General features: G+C 44.3%; 3 protein-coding genes across 3 annotated transcripts; all 3 read right to left on the reverse strand.

The window, feature by feature from the left end:
* Window positions 1-889: 889 nt before the first annotated feature.
* Window positions 890-6,257, reverse strand: LOC131881998 (trithorax group protein osa-like). The gene is made up of 3 exons (XM_059229009.1): window positions 5,872-6,257; window positions 5,476-5,806; window positions 890-4,093 (listed from the first exon to the last, which is right to left on the reverse strand). Exons 2-3 carry the CDS (start codon window positions 5,800-5,802, stop codon window positions 1,895-1,897), a joined length of 2,526 nt encoding a protein of 841 aa, XP_059084992.1. The 5' UTR covers window positions 5,803-5,806; window positions 5,872-6,257; the 3' UTR covers window positions 890-1,894.
* Window positions 6,258-11,901: 5,644 nt separating this feature from the next.
* On the reverse strand, window positions 11,902-15,132 carry LOC131882137 (probable elongation factor 1-beta). The gene is made up of 4 exons (XM_059229195.1): window positions 14,963-15,132; window positions 13,687-13,959; window positions 12,249-12,406; window positions 11,902-12,175 (listed from the first exon to the last, which is right to left on the reverse strand). The coding sequence occupies exons 1-4, from the start codon at window positions 15,037-15,039 to the stop codon at window positions 12,021-12,023; spliced, it is 663 nt and encodes a 220-aa protein (XP_059085178.1). The 5' UTR covers window positions 15,040-15,132; the 3' UTR covers window positions 11,902-12,020.
* Window positions 15,133-17,297: 2,165 nt separating this feature from the next.
* LOC131882138 (peptidyl-prolyl cis-trans isomerase H-like) lies at window positions 17,298-20,089 on the reverse strand. Its single transcript, XM_059229198.1, has 2 exons — window positions 19,766-20,089; window positions 17,298-17,882 (listed from the first exon to the last, which is right to left on the reverse strand). Exons 1-2 carry the CDS (start codon window positions 20,007-20,009, stop codon window positions 17,572-17,574), a joined length of 555 nt encoding a protein of 184 aa, XP_059085181.1. The 5' UTR covers window positions 20,010-20,089; the 3' UTR covers window positions 17,298-17,571.
* Window positions 20,090-20,734: the final 645 nt, after the last annotated feature.

The following is a 20,734-nucleotide window of genomic DNA, read 5'->3' on the forward strand; positions in this document are numbered from 1 at the left end:
GGAAGGGTGTTTTTGAAATTTGACAAACAGCTTTCGTTTTTCCGCTCTCGATTTGAGAATGTCGTGTGTCATCCAAGGGTTATTTTTGTCCTTGCCCAATTGTAACAAATCTACGTGACAGAGGATTCGTAGATTTGTTACAATTGGGCAACATTTGGTGAAGGTGTAGGTAGATAGATAGATGTGGTGTAGATAGTTTAGTTTGAAAATCGTGGAATGCTAAAGATGGATCATGGGGTGGTAAGTGCCAGTTGGTATTTCGTAACATGTTACGCAATTTCTCAATATTCTTATGGCTGGTGTTATTACGCTTGGTTACTCGAGGAGCCATATTCAGGGGCAAGGCACTTTCCAATGATGCAAATGTTCCGAGGTGGTCACTAATATCAAAAAGAAGGACGCCACATTTCGTGTTGGTCGATACATTAAAATAAATGTTATCAATTTGCGTGGAAGATTGAGTTGTGATTCGAGTAGGTGCGTTAATTAGAGGAAATAATTGGAAAGAAAGCATGAGGTCACTAATCTTTGAAGATTTTGGGGTTGCCTTCAGGAAATCGGCGTTGAAATCGTTTGAAACAAACAAAGTCTTTCTTTTTACAATGCATAATGAAATGGATTTGTCCAGCTGGGCTATGGTGTCTTGGATTGACGCGTTTGGAGGGATATAAATGGATAAGAGACAAGGGTCTGTAGTTTCTATTCCAAAAACCTCGCAACTCTCGGAAATTAGGCAGGCACCATTGATTCTGGTATACGGGTCAAACTTGTTTAGAAGCATGCCTACGCCGCCTCCTCGCTTGATTCCCTGATCGTACTTCAAAATCAAAAGAATAGTCGTTAAAACGTAGTGGATCATTTCATCTTCTTCGTTGAATAAAGGAATGGGTTCAGAAACAAAGAAACGAGTTTATTTGAATGAATGTTATTTTTTTTTTGTTTCCATCTCGGTAAAAAGAGTATACAAACAGATCATGTCATTCCAACTTTCGTTCCCAGATTGAACGAAGGTTGAAGAAGTGGGCGTGTGTGTATATATGGGTGTGGGTGTGTGGGTGTGTTTGCGGGCGCATTTCATAGCTATTTGTCTATCGGCCCAAATGCGCTCTTTTTTTCTTTCTTTACTTTTCACGATCTGTTTCTCTACATAGCATAAGCATAGGTCGGTCGTAAGCCTCTCAAGCCTCTCATCTGACTGTTCATCATTTAGCAGGATATCTTGAAAAAAAAATGTGGTGGACCCTCATCTTTGGTGGACTGGTTCCTGACACACGGCAACATAATTGTCCTCACAGAGACAAACACGGAGGGCGGCTGATTCCGCCGGATGTGGGCGCGTTTGAGGGGCGGGGTGGGGCGTGTGCGCGTTCATATCAACATCAACAAAATTACTCTGGAGGTCAGTTCAGGTCTTCGTTCGCTTTTTACATCTCGAGACGAGACACTCGTTTCATTTCAAGCCATTCAGGGGAAGGGAAAGGGATAAGAGATAGAGAAAGGAGATGGATCGATAAGATAGGGACAATCAAGAGGAAGAGGGGGAAAAGAAAGAGCAAGTAGTGCCATACACGTGAGTGGTGGGCGTGGTGTGGCCTAGGTCACTCCGCCCACTAAGGGAACAAATTAAGATGGGAGAGCGACCAATATTTCAATTGTTAATTTTTTTCGTTTTCTTGACGTGGTTGAGGCAGCGTCTCAGATTCGTTCTCGAAGGCATGAATCAGTTGGGCCGGGCTGAGCGAAGGTTCCATTCTGGTCAGCTTAGCCCGAGAATACGATGCAGCCAGGGGTCGAGGGTGTTCGGGAATGGGAAAGATTGGACTTTTTGTTAACATCCACGATCAAAGAAGGGTAGTAGAAATAGACCGATGGATGACGAGGCCGGGCCTTTCCGTCATTTACTGGACGTCGGATTATCGGTCGAGCTATCCTTCGGCTCAGCAGCGGCGTCGGCAGCTGGGGCGGCAGCGGGAGCGCTCAAGAGTTCATTTTCAGGAGCGCCCATCGAGGCCAGTGGGGCGATTGGGGCATTGGCGGCCGGGATGGGGCCAGTGGTAGCGGGAGTCGACTCTTCGACGGGCCGCGGGTCCGAGGCGGATGGGCCATCGGGCGTGGTCGATTCGGGTAGCGGGTGCGTTTCGGGGTGGCTAGGAGCGGGTTCATCGTCTTCATTTGAATGGGTCTCAGGGGGCGCTGAGATTTCGAGCGGGTGGGCCTCGCCTCCTTCGCCCTCTTCACGTGGGACATGGCTGTGTTCATCGCGAGGGCGGAATCCACCAGGCGCTCCACGGCCTCCACTGCCGCGACCCCTACCACCGCGCAGGTGAGCACCGCCGCCGCGTGGCAGGCCCATCATGGGTGGAAAATGGGGTGGGAAGCCGGGCGCTAGGCCCCCGCGTCCTCGTGGGAAGCCACGACCAGGGGGGAATTGACCTGGGGGTTGCATGAACATGCCCGGGTGGAAAGGGGGCGGGAAGCCACCGGGGGTGCCAGGCGGAAAGCCGCCCATGGGCGGGGGTAGGAATCCCTCCAGTCCCGGGAAAGGTGGGATGGCTTGGGGCGGAATCATCATACCGGAGCCCGGGGGTGGCCCGGGAAACACGCCACCCATGCCGCCCATCATGCCGCCCATGGCCATACCGCCACCACCGCCTCGGCCGCGGCCTCGATGCTGACCCCGGCCTCCGCGACCTCGACCCCGATCGTGGTAGGGCCGCCGGTCGGGATAACGGTCGTCCACGGGAGAATCGTCATACTCATTGGGCGTGGACACGTCCAGGCCCATTTCTTTCCGTTGCTCTCGACGCAAATCCGCCTCCTTCTTCTTCTCCTCGTCTTCCATCTTCATCTTCTTCATCATGGCGATGGTCTCGGCAATGGCGCTCTGTTTGCCCTCGACCTTTTCGATTTCCCGCTCCTGGAAGTTCCCGCCCCCGCGACCACCGCGGAACGTTGACAGAGCAGAGGAACCACGCGAGCCGCGCATGCCTCGCCCTCGTCCCCGTTCGGGGTTGTAGTCATAGTGACCGCGCCCTCCGCCCCGACCTCGGCCATTGTCAAACATCATGCCTCCCTGATGGACACCGCCACGGCCTTGAGGCGGCACGCCCATTTCCATCGACGGTGGGGGCTGGTGGGTGTGATGCATGGGTTGAAACGGCATGTTGCCCATGCCCTGACCGGGTGGGGGTGGTTGGGGCCAGTTGTTGGCGCTCATGGTTTGCGGCTTGGCCGCGCCCCACCCGCCTGGATTGCCTGGGGGCGGGGCACCCCAGCCCGTGTTCGAATTGAACAATCCACCGCCCGGCCCCATACCGCTTGGCATGGGATTACCGGCCCCGTGTCCACCCATACTCCCGGGGCCCAGACCCATCATCTTGTTTTCATCTTTGAGGGTGCTGCCATCGTCGGCCGGCCCGCCAAATTGGCTCTGAAGGCTGGCCTTCTCGTTGTCCTCGTCGGTCCAGGCATCAATGACCAAGTCGCTGGATTTTGAGTCGTGCTGTTGCTCTTGCTGAAGAAAATTGGGCGAGGGGTCCTGTCCGCCTTCGGGTCGGGGTCGCGGTGGCATCTGGGCCATGTAGGACCCGGGGGGTGGCGAGCCTCCTGAGGTGTTAGGCCCCACCATGAACTGGCCAAACTGATTCATGGCGGCGGCCACTTGCACTACACGATCCGGGGTCATGCCGTTGAAATTGGACGGGAATCCCGCGTCCATGTGGAACATGTCCATGTGACCTTGTTGCTGCTGTTGTTGCTGCTGCTGTTGTTGTTGTTGTTGCTGCTGCTGTTGTTGTTGTTGATGTTTGAGCTGTTCTTCCAAGGACTTATTTTCGACGGAAGGGATGCGACTCAGGAACACGTTGTGGTTCCAGTTCCGGTCATCCATGAGTTGTGTGGGCGGTGTCTGGGCCGGTTGTGGGTGGGCCTGGAGCCCGTTGGGCGAGGGGGCGATGTCTGGTCGATCGACGCGCCCACCCGGCGGCAAAAAGAACAACCCTTGACCCATCGAGTTGGGCGGGGACTGTAGATGGGAGTGGGGTAACATGCCCTGGGCTTGTATGCTCTGGAGCATCATGTTCAAAGTTGGGCCCTGAAACACAAAAAGGCTTGCAGCATGAATACCCGGACTCAGGTTCGAAGACATCCATTTTGTAGAACGGTCCAAGGGTGAAAGTGCTCACTGAATTTCTCAAATCATCAGCCTATTGCATAGATGTGTTCAAGGCTACGTTCGTTTTCTCAATATTTAACATCCAAGATTGATCTTCAATTTCTCAACTCGACGTAACGTAAGTTCAATCACAAACCACTCGACTATGGATGGGTTTTGGTTTTGTTAGGGTTGAGAATTGACACTTCATATTCAAATGAACACATTGCATGTCTCTCAATCCGATACTGACCCCAGGTGGCTAGGACCAAGAACTTCAATTTTCATCCAGATCAAACATCTGGATCTAAGGATATCGCTCCCTCAATGAATAGTACATAACTCCACACAGGATGAATGAGCTAGCCCTTTTAAGGTCATTGATCGCAAGAGGCTAGCTCATTCATTCCGAGAAGAGTTACAAAGTGAAAGTCTTTGAAAGGCCATATGCTGCGAGGCAGCTATTTGATCGAGGTAAAAATTGATACAAGTTATTTAAGGGACCTAGAGCCGGTCGCGTTTACTCAATTTCGAAACGCCAATTCTCAACCCTAGCATCCCCGTTCATATACCAGTAGTTCTGGATTCAATATGTAGCATGTCGTAGGATTGGACTCTCGGTGGGTCTTGCGTTGATGTGAATCCCCTAAGCAATCCGAATCCTAAGGCTGTTGATCAACCATCCCAACTGACACCACTCGGCCACTGGGTCTCATGGACAGGCCGGATTAGATATCGGTAAGCCCCCAAATCATGCTTATAATGCACTTGGTTATTTTCATAGCCCGCCCAATCAATAGAGACGATTGGGATTTGAGTGCTTTATGGAGCTCTGGCTCAGATCAAAGATTGACATGCCTAAAATACACAGTAAGCAATGACCTCTTATAACTTGCTGTTGGAAATTAGAAGCATAATTATTGGTAAGCACTCGGATCTATTTATCGCTACACCATCTTTTCCTACCCATACAACTCTAACACCTAAATAGTTCCTTGTATGATTTCGGCGCATGTCAGTTACGGATGCGAACCCAATTTCCAATAAGTATTCAATGCCAGATTGTTTGTCAAGATGCGGGCGTCGGGCAGAAAAATGCGCCACTGTGTTCCCAGTCAGTCTTTCCCAGCTGGATGAAGCTATTAAACGCCCATGGGCCGTGGCCTTCTGGCTTGAACCCTGCTAGCGCTTGGTCAGAGGCATGGGACTACTCTGGGCACTACGTGCGTGCGCGGGTGGCTCCAAAGGGACACTGACGAACAGGCACGGACAGGGACGGACAGGGACGGACAGGGACGGACCAGAGGCCCGAAACTGTTTACCTGTTGTTGATTGCCGGGTATGAGCGAATTGATTTGCTGGCCCACCAAGGGCGCCAAATGGCCTCCGCCCCCCGGGGGCATCATATTCAAGCCCGGTTGACCATTGGGCGACTGACCCGGATGATGGTGTCCTTGATGGCCCTGATGGCCTTGGTGACCTTGATGGAACATGTGGGTGGGCTGACTGAACAGATTGTTGTCGAACTGATGGGGCGGTCCGCCCGTGGCCCAAGCCTGCTGACCGGGCGGCAGACTGGCCGGCCCACCGGGTCCCGGGCTAGCCTCGGGCGGGGGCGGGAAGAGCGCGCCCGGCGACTGCGAGGTCATGGCCCTGGAACCCAAAAACATGTCAATATGGACCAATGCCCCCCCACCCTCCCCCCCGATGAATCTTACCCGCCTTCCAGACCGTGGGACTGAATGATGAAGGGCGACGACGCACGCCGACGGGACACGCACGGGCGTGGGGCCGGGGGCGCTAGGGCTCGAACTGGTGTCGGGTGGATACACGGGTTCCACGGGTTCCGCGGGGGCGTGCGTGACAAGGGCCTGGGGGATGATGATCAGGGGGCTCCTCACTGCTTTTTTTTCAGGAGAGAACTCTCCGTCAGATGGCGCTAGGAAGGCCAGCCAGGCCAAGAGGTTAGGCTGGCTCGCCCGTTCGGAGCCTCAGGCAGCGGCGCAGCTCCCGACTCTGATCTGCTTGGGTGTTCACCCGGCGTTCCGGGACCGCGGCCAAGGCTGCTCATGCGAGCGAGCGGAGGCGTCTCGCTGGACAGACGAGGCGGGAGGAGTCAAGGTGACCGGGCTGAAATGGGCCATAAATGACCGGGCCCTGTCCTATCTAGTCAACAAATAGCGTGGAAACCCCTCAGCTGAGGGAGAATGCCTGCCAGAGGTGTTTGGTACTTGAGATGGGCCAAATGAAATGTATGCGTTTTGATATGTTTTCCCGGGTGAAAGCATACCTCTAGGAACAAATCATTCGTGTTGTTTGGCCCAGAGAATTATGGGAAATTGTTTTCTATCAAGTTATTTAGGGTTAAAGTTATTCTCCACTGATTAGTGGGCAGTGCTACTTTTTTAAACATAACCTAACCTAACTTACCTCACCCAACCCAACCTAACACGGTATTAATAAGCTTTAAACTTTCTATTCAAACCTTTTAACATTTTGCCACAAATTAAAAAATGAGCACCGCCCACTAATCGGTGGAGAATAACGTATATGAGGTATTTGGCTTTGTGGCATTCGATCCTTTCATGGCCAAATATGCTAGCTTAGTACTCTTCTCCAACTGACCTCCCATCTCCGTGCTATTTGATAAATGAGAAAAAAGCCCCAGCTCTATTCAAAATCTTGCTCTATGCTCGTGCTGTGTCTTTAGGTTTTAATGACCAGCTGATCCGAGATCATGGACTTCACGAAAAAAAAATACTAAATGGAAGCATCTGAGCAACTAAAAGCAGAGATTACAAGTTGAAAAGGGGACATTAGCCTTGATAAACTTATGTATTAGTCAAAAATAGCATTTTTTGCTGGATAAGCCCTGACTGGCATCACATTTCTTTCTCCCAAATAAGCCACCCTGTTTAGGGCCATGGTTGGTCTGATGAGAATTGTCGTCTGACTGTCAGTGTGACGACTAGCCTGACCATCATAGTAAGCCTTTTCATATGTGTCATGACTCAAGCATTCATATCCCTCAAAGTCAATCAGGTTCTAGCCTTGAGTAGACACCCCTTGCTTTTTCATTTTATTTTTTCATATGGTGGTACTGAATTGATAAAAAAGAAAATGATCATAAAAGTTGCGGGAGGTTGCAAAAGTGAGATTATCAACATACATTTTCAACCAGGCTGGAGTTTGACACAGGGCATCTTAAACCGCTTATTGGCCTCTCTAGAGGTTGGCCTTTCCGATAAAACCAAGTGTGCACTCCATGGCTGGATCCGGAATTTTAGCCTTTCCTTTGCAGGTTTTCTGGCAAGTCTTCTCGATGGGAAACCTATCGTGATTTATCTTCAAATTCATTTGATTCAGTAAGTAATTGCTAGGCCACAGTCGGGGTAACCAGATCTGGGAAAGGAAAGCACCCTTGCCCTGGAAAACAATTTAACAAAAATATAGAATTTTGTTACTCTTGCCTCATGTAGGATTTTTCGGGTCACCAGAGAATTTTTCTAAAGTTGACGAATTCAAAGGGATTTCTAGATTTCTGCGCCTGACATATTCAGCATCTTTGGCAACATTTGAGAAATTTCTTAGGAACGTTTTGAACGAAACACGTCTAAGGAATTTTCATGCTGGTTGTTTTGTTAAAATCCGCGAATGTTTCAAAAAAAAATTGACTCTGCAGTCGGCCTTTAGGTCAGAGCTACTTCTTTTGCCAACATATATATCCTTCCTTGTTATGGGGAAAAGAAAAGAAAATATCATTTACTTGGAACTTGGCCTCTATTATGTCTAGGAATTTCCTGAGTTTTTTTCATTAACAATCCAACTTTCTTTCGCTCCAAATAACCCCAGACCAGGAGTTATCTGTCCGTGGCTGACCATCCGGTCACCCTGGCCACAACGCAGGGTAAGATTTCACATACCGTGGTCACCTTTCTTTTTCGATTACCGCTATGTAATTTTGGGCCGGCGTTTGACATGTCGTTTTCATTGCACTTCGCCACTGTAGATTAACAAACTAGAAGTGTCAAAAGGAAAAATTCCATACGATAGCGCTATTGTAGAATATGAGCTACCATTTTTCCATGAAATCCGCCGCAACGCTATGTTATGCCTCATCATTAAATATTCTTTTGATGTTGAAGGTCTGCTTACTATTTGCATTCATACCTCTAGAATTGCTTCTCGACGTGAAAACAAGTGATATCTCTCGCATGATCGTATTGAGTGGACAGAGGCGGAGGACACATAGATCGAGTAAAGGTTCAGATGGAAGTGTATTTCTTGACTAGACATGCTCAGAAGTAAACGTCAATTATACCTCGCATGACAACATCACAACATACCAATCTCTGACCTGTAATGCAAAGGAGTCCAAATCCTACCATTCTGTTGCCATTATCAGACTCAAAACTTCACCTTTTTTTTTACATGCGTGACTCTAAAAATGAACGTGGGGGACAAATCCAGGGCAGTAGTAACAAAATTACTTATAACAAAAGAGCAGTATTTTTTTCCTTTGTTCGAAAAAGGAAGCATAATTCCATAACATTTTTAAAATGCTGTAATTGTAACGACCCAAAAAGCCCAAAAATTACTCGTTACTCCTTCCTTTTTTTCACGCTCCAGACTTTCATGTAATTTTGTTTCTCTCTTGTGACTCCTTTAATTAGCAGCTGAATGATGATATCAGCACCAATTAAAATTTTGGGAGGTCACTAGGGCATTTTTCAAAACAGTAGAGGTACTAAAAATCCACAATGGAAAGCACAAATGGTAGACAAAAAACGTTTCCAAGCTTTCAAAAAGTCTTTGTAAAAGTAGAATGTTCTACGAGAGGAAAAATAAGTTCAAAAAATAAAATTCCAAATGAACCATTCCTTATATTGATAGATGAACTGGAACCCTAATTTAGTCCATTAACAAAGATCCATAATGCCTCAAAAGAGCAAGCAGCTTCCCAAAATTTGACGGTAACGTCATCTTTCTTTCCTGCTTCAATGTCCCAATAGGGCCAGAAAAAAGGCAAGGTGTAAAATCTTAAACATGGATTAGAGCATAATCAAGGATAGCTAGAACTTAGACTAGGAAGTGGGGCAAATCACAGGAAGCAATGCGAAAGTTGTAGATCCAAATCGGTATGGAATAAAGGCAATGATATGGTCGATCTTATAGAAGGATGAATGTGTTTTTGGTTTCAAATCTTGTATGTTATCACTACTTTATTGTTCATATCTTCTCATTCTAATTCTGTTGATCTAGAAGACCTAACTCAGATTGAAATCTTCCTTTGGCTTGAGTACCGGTATGTTGCACCAAATTTCTCAACCCTCCCCATGTCCATCCATCCATGACTTTATTTTCCGTCATTAATTGAGGTCAGTAAATAAGGTCAGTTTTAGGCGTGAAGTATCTACATGTGCTTCAGAGGAAGGTAATAATACGTGTGCATTTGATACTTATTCTCAGTAAGCATTTTGAGAGTCACTGGATATTTAGAAAGTAATCAGAATGTTAAAAAAATCAATGATTAATCAAAGAATAACATTTATGACATGTTTTTGAAGACAGTTCAAATATCAATGAAAAAATAAAACCGAAGTTAACAAATCAGTTTTCTTTCGTTTGATTTTTTACAATTTGAAAGTTTGTGGCATATCAATTTTACCAAAAATATGACAAACACATTTTAGTCAAAATTGGTCACAGTTTGAAACCCTTTGTCACATATCTGGTCAAAAAAATTGTGACTACTGAAATTTGTCACTATTGGTCACATTTTCACGAACAACTCAATAAACTTTTGAGGTTTGCTTGTCATCTCTTGAGAAGCAAATTTATTTGAAGGATGCTCTTTTAAATCAGAAATTGAGGATCAACTTACCTTGCTTAGAACGTAAACTTGATACCGTGACTCCACAGTTGCACTGGGTTGTGTGGAAATAAAACAAACCTGAGGCCAGTTTTTCAAACGCTCGTACCTCTGAGTTAAGTCTTGGACGTTACCCAGAATGCACACCCGCTCCTCTTTGGCAAGTCTAGTTTCATAAAGGTTAACGTCCAAACCCTTAACTCCAAGGTACGAGCTTTAAAAAAACTGGCCTCTGGATGAAAGGCTACTCCAACGGACTTTCAGAGCCAAACACAACACCTTAGATTCCATTTCCCACTTCTCTCTCTGGATGGACATGTTATTCTTTAAGCTCTAAAGTTCCGCCATCAAAATTTCTCCACCCTCTCCCCATCAGTGGTTACGTCATCCCAATATGATATTTGTCAGTGCCAAATCAATGCTAGAAAAATGCTCTTTTTTTGCGGCAAGTGTTTTTATGTTAGTCTTGTTTGTTACGAAGTCAGATGGCAGCTCTCTCGCTCGGCCTGCTATCTGATAGACAGGTGTCTCACTAAAACAAACCGAAAATCGCCTTAATTTTACCATTCTTTTTATTCTGCTTTGTCCCCTTTTATTGATGCTAGTCCCTGAATAAACAACAACAACGACAATTGAGGGATGTTACCGCTTCGTCGTCATAGCCAACAATAATTATTATTATGTATCTTTTTCTTAGTCCCTTCTTTTCTTATAACTTCAAACCGATATGATTTCCTACAAGCCTTTCAATTTGATTTTGTAATTCTTCCAACTCACGTTATCGTGTTGCAGCTTGGCCTCTGTAACATTATTGACTATCTATGTCATGTCTTCGTTAATTTGCCCAGGTCCTGGTGAAAACAAGCTTTTGCTTACCCAGAACCTGAGGAATTACATGCTCATGAAATTTTCGATGTATCAAGATGCTAACGCAATGATAAAATTCCGACATTATTCAATCATGATCAAAGTGTTCCTGAAATAAATCTATCTATCTATCTATCTAACTCCCATTTAAGCGGTCATAGCAGCAACTCATGTTGTAATCAAATACCACAGAGAAGCTTACACTTGACTTGCCTGGAATCGAACCAGTGTTCGCAAATTGGAGTGCGGGTGCTCTACCAATACGGTATCCCGGCAAACCTATTTATGGCAGTCATTAGGGATCCCATTTTCAAAATGTGATCTATCAAAATTTCAATTATAGGCTCAAACTTAAAATGTCCGTTTCTCTTTAATAGCACGGGCCAGGAGATTCTTTCTACATTTTCCTGCCCCAAGAACATTTTCCAACAAGAACATAAGGAAGGGATGGAAATGCCATTGAAATTTTAAGTTTGTGGCAGAAATCAACCGTGAGAGGTTAAGGAAATTGAGGAAGATTGTAACTTAACCGTTGCTTTTATTGAGGAACGCTTAATGCCATGGATAAATCACATTAGGTACGATTCTGAACTGCAGTTGGGTACAATTCGGTCATACAGGGACACACTTTATTTGGTTAGAGGTACTAAGGTCGGAGAAAAGCCTCGTCATCACATCCTACAACCTTTTCTAATTGCCTGTCTCAAAATACTGTATCAGAGTAGCTTTCAATCTGTGATTGTACTTAGCATCTAAGAGATTCTTAAGAGAAAGCCAAGGAGCAAAATCGAACAGAGGACCTCATTCGTGCTGGGTAGATACGCTAACGACTGCATCTTTGTCTTCTCCCTGAATATCTTAGGGTAAAAAAAAAGATTTCAAAATTATCGTTTTGTGACACTTCTGTGATATTCACAAAACCTGTCACCGTCATCTGTTGGAACAGTCCCGGCAGTTTGATCTTTACCCTATGAAAGTCTGCCAATTGGTGGATTGATATCTCTGCACATTCAAGAGGTTTCATTTATTGACGTTACAACTCTTTAGAAGACAAGGTCCATGGAGATGGACTGATTGGATGACAAGGATCTACGTTGGTATAAAATGGTCCTTCTTTACATTTGGCACCTAGATCTTGTTCATGGCAGCCACATCACAAGATTGAACAAAGTCCTCCATGTCGGTGATCTTCTCCTGAAGCTCGTCGATGGATACCTTGGCATCTTCCACGGTACACATGATGGTCAGTTTTTTGATACCATAGCCCACGGGGACAAATTTGGCTGAATAACAATTTAGTCACAGTTTAGTTCAAGCCAGTCTCATACCTCGAAAGAGGAGATAGAAAAAACTTACAAGCACCCCAAAGGAGACCGTCCATTTCGATGGTCTTGACAGACTTGAGCATTGCCTCCATGTCAGTCTCATCATCCCACGGCTTGACATCAAGCAGCACAGAGGTCTTGGCGATTAAGGCGGGCTTCTTGGACTTCTTTTCAGCATAAGCCTTTAGCCTGAAAGAAAAATCGGGTTTGAGATAAATCTTCGACTGGACATAACAAGATGTCAAACAGACATTCCGAGTCCGATTTTGGTACTTTAGTTGCGTGATTACAAAACACGTGGCATTACGTTGGATTGATGGTTTTAACGTACAACCTGACAGTTTTCATGAGGCCCCACCTTTGTTACCTTCAATATAACAAGACCACGCCAAACCAGCCACAGGCTAAAAGGAACCGAGGGGTCAATGACTTGTTCCATGATTATGGACAGTTATTTTGTTTAAAGCTGAAGATGGCATGTTCAGTTTCATACATATGTACATGCACAACAGCCATACAATAAAGCCCTGTGGACTTATGAAAAGGGTTTTGTTCACCTGGTTCTTAAGACAAAGGTCTTTAGATATGTTTGTTAATGTAGCAATGGTTTTTTTGATTTTTGTTAAGCTATGACGCTATTCTAAGTTTGCGAAGTGAGTAAAGATAGAGGGTGGTGCTTTTTTTTGTTTGTTTTACAAACATTTCAGAGAAATAACAACCTGGCCTTTGTCACTCAGTTAAATACTGGTCTTTCATTCTCTTTGCACCAAATCCTAGTGCCCTGTAGTAAAAGAGTGCAACATTGAGGTCAGAGCACCATTGCAGATAATTTGGACCCTTCAATTATGTTCCATAACATTGAGTTTACATGGATCCCAAATCCACACCAAACACATTTGTGTAAATATTTATGCTTTAAGAGTTAGTTCTAAGGCTAATCAAAAGCATGTAAGGCAAGGGTAAAAAAATCTGATCTTCTTTGGATGAAGAGTCATTTTGGATGTTGAGGATGGTAGTGATGATTCCGTGACACAATGCTCCAAATTGATAATCACGCAACTAATGTAGCAAAATCGGACTCGAAAAGTCCATTTGAAACGCGATGGGACGGCCAACCAGAACTCGTTCACGCAACCTGTTCACTTTAAGGAGATCCCGAATTTGTCATATTTGAGGACAGGAACCATTTGGAGAAGAAATATTAAAGTTGTTCCTTGTCGGTGACATAAACGTACAGAGTACATGGAAGTGAATAAAGTATATTTTTTCCTTTGTGCAGGTTGGCTGTTATGTTTGTCTAAATTCTCCCCCCTTCATGAAATTCCCAAAATCAGGGTACCGCACTACATCTTTCCTGGCATTCTTCTTACTTCACCTGGCCGTTCGTATTCAAACACGCGTATTGGGTGGTCCGGACAACATATAACTAGTTATCTATGATGCAGACCCACCAATTCTTGACGCCTTACCTTTCTTCACGGACACGGGCCTTCTCGGCATCCTCTTCCTCCTCATCCTCATCGGATCCAAAGAGATCGACATCATCGTCGTCATCTTTGGCTGGGGCAGCTGCCCCACCACTGGCGTAATCGGCCTTCTTGGCTTTGGCGAATTTACCCTGCTCACCACCGTTGAAGGACTTCAAATGGCGATACCAACGGGCCACATGCGGCAATTTGGCAGCAGCTGGGGCCTGACCCACGGCTTTGAACACCTCAACATCGGCGGAAGTAGGCACAAACCTAATGAAATGGGAACAAAGAAATAGGTGATATGAACATGAAGGTTGGGGTCAAAACTGGTCATTGTCAATTATTCATTTTCAACCAGTCGCCAAGCAACAAGAAAACCCCATGGTATAATCGCTTGCGACTCTAAGACCTTTACATTGTACTTGTCAAACTCCAGCTTGCTCAAGAACTTCGTAATTCCTAAAACTATGCCTCACGGAACCTCCGACGATTCTTTTTTTTTCTCTTAAGCGTGCTGGGTCGTAAAAATGGCAAAACTCCTTTGGTCAAATTGCAGAACATTAGGAACACAGAGGTATTATGCCCTGCTTACTTTTTTAGACAAACTCAAAACAGAAGCAAAAATATGAAAAAATCAAAACTATCTACCACCCACAAGGCAAAAAAAAATAATCAAAGCTCGTGCCAATATTTCAACTTCCCGTTACCTAACATCAACGGGCCACATAGTGTGCCCCTTAAATCTGAACCCACCCATTCGTCAAGTTCAAAATCCGATAGACTGATGCTAAAGTCCGTACACTTGGCCCCATCTAAGAGGCTTCATTCAGGGATTCGAATGAGTTCACTTGGAATTCAATATATTCAGCATTACAATAGCTTTGGCCAGGAAACCTGGATCGGTCATCTCTAGGCCCGAACCGCTTGATCGGAACGGCCAATTCCGGAAAGGCTGAGCGGCATACGGGCAAATGAAATGGCATGTTAGGGATGGGCAGGATTTTGATTCCTTGGACAAGGACAATAAATGTTTTTCTCCACCGCTTCGTTTGCGATACGACTTTTTTAAATTGCTGGCAAATCATTTCTATGAAGTTTCAGGGTTGAAAGTATCGTGATAGGTTAGGTGAGGTTATATTTAGTTTTGATTAGGTGAGGTTAAATTGAGTAAAGTCGTACCACCAACTAAGTGGTGGAGAACAATGTCAACAGACCTAATCGGGTGGTTTGGAGACTACCCGTGAATGAATAAATATAAACCTCTTTCTCCTACCCTTCGATGTACGATTTGTCAGCCAGGTAACCGTTCAATTTCTTGAGGCCGGCTTCGCTCTTGAGGTCACTGAACATGATGAGGACGGTATGGAAGAAACACAAAAGAGAACCCGATATCAAAAGTCGCCCACGTCTTACCCCAGAGAAAACGGGCCAAAAAAGAAAGAAAGACGGAAGACGGAAATGACAGTTTGGCCGAATGACGAACAACTCAATAGACCAAATGAGAGGGGAAAAGTGGCCAATTATGATGACACTTCTGCCCACGGAAGACTTTGAAGGTTCGCATGTATCATGAATGCCTTTGGGGTGGTAGCCTCATCATAATGGTCCGAAATGTATTGAACACAATCATTATTCCGGTTACCTTCTAGTCAAATGCTTCCAATCAAATGCATCTCCTTTTGTAAATTTAATTTTTTTGTGATCTCATAAAATTTTTGAGCCATTGGCAATGCTTACCCAAACTGTTCTTGCCATTTGCTTCCTTTTTATTTGTCCTCGGAATTTCAGCACACACGTTTGGTCAATTGAGGTTGGATAATACAAAGAGTAATACAAATAGAAAAGACATATTCTAAATACATCTAAATTAGAACAAACATTCAGTGAGGAATTGCCAAACCCCTGGGGTAAGTAGGGTTTTGGCCATTCATCTTTGGATCCCAAGACTGATGAGTCTTGATGTGATAGATGTATCACATGAAATCCTTGGCATGATGAATCACTTCATTGAAAGTAAAGCGCCATCTGGAACGAAAAATGATTGGGGAAAAAGTAGCCTGAGTAATAGCAGCAAAAAGCAATTTGAGAGAGTAGAGAGAAGACTAATGCTTATTTCAATAAAAAGTCGATTCCTTAATTCAAAGCTGTGTCATTCTTGATTCTGGCTGTAGCAATGCTAAACAAAGCCAGGAAAAATCGCATAGCCCTTACATTTGGTGATAATTTATCTTTGAAAGTACCAGTTTAATCCATTCTTCACTTTAATGAACTGCAAAACTTCTACCCAAGAACCTTCATTCAAAATAATTTTAAAAATGTCTTTGGATTTTTTGTCGTTTATAGGGTTTCTATCATTATCACAAATGTTGAAACCTTATTAGTTGTTTTTATGCAATATTACGGTTTGATTTTTTTAACAGAGCTTGAACCATCACCAAAAAAATAAAACGCATGACCATTAATGATACCGTTACTTTTGCAAAAAAAGATGGACTAAAAATGCAGAAAAAGCTTTAACAACGATATCTTGGACGTCTAGTAAATATGACGTGAAACAAATGACGAATATACGAGAGTAGAGGGATACAAGTGTTCTTTAGTTTTAATGTTTTGTCACTATTACTAAACATCCTCACAAGTATTTTTTCAAGTTACTTTTCCTGGCTTAAAAAAGTACACATAAGGCGCAAGTATTCCACTTGTTTGATGAGAGGAAAATCAGGGATACATTTTGAGTCAAACCTAGAGGTTTCTGTCAAGCAACTCGTAATGTCAAACGTCACAGAAAGCGTATAAATTAGTAACCCTAGTTGAAGTCTCCCGCGATGATTCATTTGATCTCATCAATAGCAAAAAAACATTGCTTTTGAGAAGGAGCTTTTGAAAAATCTGGGAGGACACCTTTACACATTTTTTCTTTTCCACGTTTAAAAAGGAAAACAAGAAAGGGAAAGTCACGGGAGGGCTAAAGAACCCTTTCCGTTACTGATACCGTTACTTTTGCAGAATAGTAACGCGTTGCCAATAGCCCTACTCAAAGAGTACAGCGTTGCTCAAACCCCATTTTTTGTGCAATATTATGGTTCGATTTTTTTTCTTCTTAAAACTTAGGCCAGTGACTTTCCAAAAATTGTGCGAAGGATTGTTCTTGTCAGCAGGTTGTTGCTTGGGTAACCCATTGCCAGAATCACCCAACTTCCTCCAATCATTCTGGATGGGGAGGGCAATCTGAAGAAGACATTCGAAAATCTACCAATTCGTAGAAAACTGGCCATGCTTGAGTCATTTGAGCTTCCCTGAAGCTAAAAGACTAGACTTGAAAAGTGTGTATGCAGACTTGGCACTGTGAGGCGGCTAGGTTGGCGCTAGGGAGAACTACGACAGCTGACACCTGGGGAGCCGCCACGTGGTGACTCAAAACCCAGGGTGATGATCCACCTGTCGCAACACCGTAGTCGGAACCCTGTAAATCAGACCAAGTCCGTGAACAGATCCAAGGAGGTAGTTCGTGATGGGAGTCATCAGCCTCAAATGATGGTGACGCCCATGGGAAGGCTACTCAACGCCCCCATGGGGTATCACTGGATTTAGTAAATAAGCCTACACACTTTGATTGTTACCAAGAACATGCCTTAGTCGATTTATTTCATCGTGTGTAAAATTAAGAGAATTTTTATGAATTTGGAGTCCAAAAAGGAGCGCTCGACCGCTGACAAATTTTGCAAACTTTGAGGCAAAAATAAATACATGTATTTTCCAGCACACTTTTAGCCACCCTAATACCTACCCAAAAGGGTGGGACATTCAAAACGCTAGTAAAGTCGCCGTCTGTCTCTTTGTCACAGGGCTGCCATGAATGGTCTTGGTCAAAATCAGGTTCATTCACATTTGACCGCATTGGGAAATGGTGACCGTAATCTTGGGTTTATTGTTAGGTCCCGTGGGCACATTTTCAATCTTTCTCATGACCAGCAGGCCATCAATAATACGACCGAAGACCACGTGCTTTTTGTCCAAAAAATCGCACTTGGCACACGTGATAAAGAACTGACATCCATTGGTGTCCTTTCCGGAATTGGCCATGGATAAGACACCGGGTGCATCGTGCTTGAGTTTGAAATTCTCGTCCTCAAAAGGACCTCCGCCGTAGATCGAGGTCACGCCCGTCCCGTCATTGTTCACAAAATCCCCGCCTGAAATCACAACCAAAAAGGATTGCACAAGTAGAAACAGTTGAGCCGCCAATTAACCATTGGGGACCCAGTATTCAAGTCCAAAAAGTTTTCAACAAAGCACAGGTTGCCTTTTCTGTATTAGCCTACTCTGCGATGGAGTATCAATTCGGTAAATCGTCGACGATTTAAACAATATAAACAAAAAATGCATGCATGACGAGAGAGCAGGGTCAAGTACGATATAATAGGCACATAGATTGCAGTGGGCTCCTTTATTATAAGATCGTGAGTTGATCCCTTCGTAAATATATGTAACGCCATCTGTGTTATCATGTCTTGTCACACAATGTTTATGTTGATGAATAATAATGGGGGAGACTGAAATAGCATAAGCAATTTAATTTTCGGCCAAATGGCACATTTTAATTAAGCATGCTTTTCCGTTTCAGCGCTTTATCTTCCTGCACATTTTATGTCTTTGGTCGGTCCATCAATGTATGTAAATAAAGTTTTAAATGCATGTACATAACATCAATCCAGACAACAAGGGTTTTAACCATGCAGGTTACCACTAGTGAAATATAAGGCAAGCCTGGCCCACAATCCTCAGCTAGCAGGCGAGATTAATGATAATATGAGACGCACGAAGTGGTTGTTCACGAAGATTTGAGACCGAAATAATGTCATATTGAGGCTATTATTTAACTTGTGTCCCCTGCTGTGACGGAGGCGTAATGAGAAGGCCATACTTTCTAGTGAAGAGGAACGCTCCTTGAGTCAGATCTTAAACTCACCTCAAGACGAATGACGGTGCATGAAATAGGCAACATTAAAAAAACAGGAATATAAATCAAGGCTAAAGAAGCAATTGCCTGTGGATTGCATGCTTGGGTTGGGTCTGTAATATACCAATTACTCCCATATTACAATGAATACAGTCTCTCCAGCTTTTTGAGATGTTTTCTTATGAGAAGAAACAGTGCAAGTGTGAGTGATCCGAAATTTGCACAGAATGTGCACACATGAGCCATTCTGGTCAGCGTATTTTCATACTGAATGACGTCCATCCAAGCACCAGACTCGGAGGTTGGAAGATCTCTTAAGAAACTCGCCTCTGTTGAGAATTAACTTTGAAAATATTCTAGGTGCCGGCAACAGTGTGCCGGTCTGATCACGCCTTTTGCGTTGATTGGCTTCAAACCAAAACGGTCATAAAAGCCACCAATCTACTCTCTACCTGAATATGGTACATTAGTATGTTTGAACCGAAAAAATGTCAGTGTCGTTTCTTTTCCAAGACCTATGATCTCAGTTGATGTTGGGCGCTTGTTTAGTCAATTCAAAGCACAGATCTTGGGCAGGGAACAATTTTTCGGAGTTTCACAGAAGATAGTTTGGCGAAAGTGGTAATTATCTGTTACCACTATTGCCGTCAGCCATCTACAATGAGATCCCAGAATATAAGCTAAATATACATAAAAGTATTGAACAATTTTTCGTCCAATGTTTTCACCCGCGCTACTCGTAATATTTCCTACATTACGAGGTTGCATAGAGTCTGTGAATAGAGATCGAGTCCCGAGAAATTGGCTAGCGTGGTAATAGCAGGCAATTCACAATTATCAAGTAAAGTATGTGTCTGACCAAGAGAAGGTTAATGATTTAAGGTATAGGGCAACGTTACGACCTAACTTTGGCTATCGCACCTGAGTTCTTAAAGGAGGATGTAGGGCCCAAATTTGGTCTGGTCAATTCACTGAGCCAGATCTGTTGAGTATCAAATGCATATGAAATACTTATATATAGAATAAAATTAATGATAAAGCCGATTCAGAATTTTCTCTCCCGTGGTAGCCACCCGTAAAATCATATCGCTAGAAGAAGCCCGTGGCTCAACTCACCCTGTATCATGAAATCCTTGATGACCCGATGGAAGATGGCGCCTTTGTAACCTTGAGGAATACCGTTCTTCTTGAACTCGCCCGTGCACAATTGACGAAAGTTCTCTGCCGTTTTCGGGCACAGATCAGCGTACAACTCGAACAGCATCCGACCCAGGGGCGTGTCGCCCACTGATACGTCAAAGAACACCACAGGATTGTGGGCGTGCCGCAAACCACTACTGATAGACGACCAAGTGGTCATCGTGGCGGTGTAACGGACTCAAAAATCGTGACCAACCCGGACAAATTGACGTCGCTCAACGCTGCTTTCAGTTGCGCTTCTTATTTGTCAACAAAAACATTCCGGTACTGCACAAGGTGACTGATTTGTAAAAATGTTTTAAGTCAGGGTGAATTATCTTGCTCATGAGTTGTCGGGCATGAAAACATTCTTAACAGAATGTCCACTTTCCGTTATGCTACCCGAAGATTTCGTGAACCCTGAGTTCAATCACTGGCTAGGAGAGTCCAAGGTTCTGGGTGGAATTTAAATAGGGGATGTCGGGATGTCAAGTAAAGGAAATTCAAGGGAAAATGTGGTCCGGCACCCTGATTTTGGGCATTTTGGGGAGAGAGAACTAAGACAAACATCACATGCAACTTGCACCATTAGCCCATTAAATTTTCAATAATCGAGTGATTTTGTGCGAGTTGTGTTACAAAACCCTACTAAATGAGCATCTTTGTGGTTAATCAGTGAATGCACTATTAAATTGGCCCATTACCCTCATGCTAATTGCCTAGACAAACATGTAAAATGGAAAAAAGGTCAAAATCCAATCCATGCACAGTGGGTTTTGGCTGGGCATGTTGTCTTTGATTTTACTCCAAGGAATAACGTCAGTTGTCCATGAGCGTGCTTACTTGACTAGCCCTATGACTTGAGAAGAGTTTCTTAAGGGTCTTAACTCGGAGTTTAGTGCTTGG

The sequence above is a fragment of the Tigriopus californicus genome, chromosome 6 (genome assembly GCF_007210705.1).
Source record: "Tigriopus californicus strain San Diego chromosome 6, Tcal_SD_v2.1, whole genome shotgun sequence".
NCBI lineage: Eukaryota > Metazoa > Arthropoda > Copepoda > Harpacticoida > Harpacticidae > Tigriopus > Tigriopus californicus.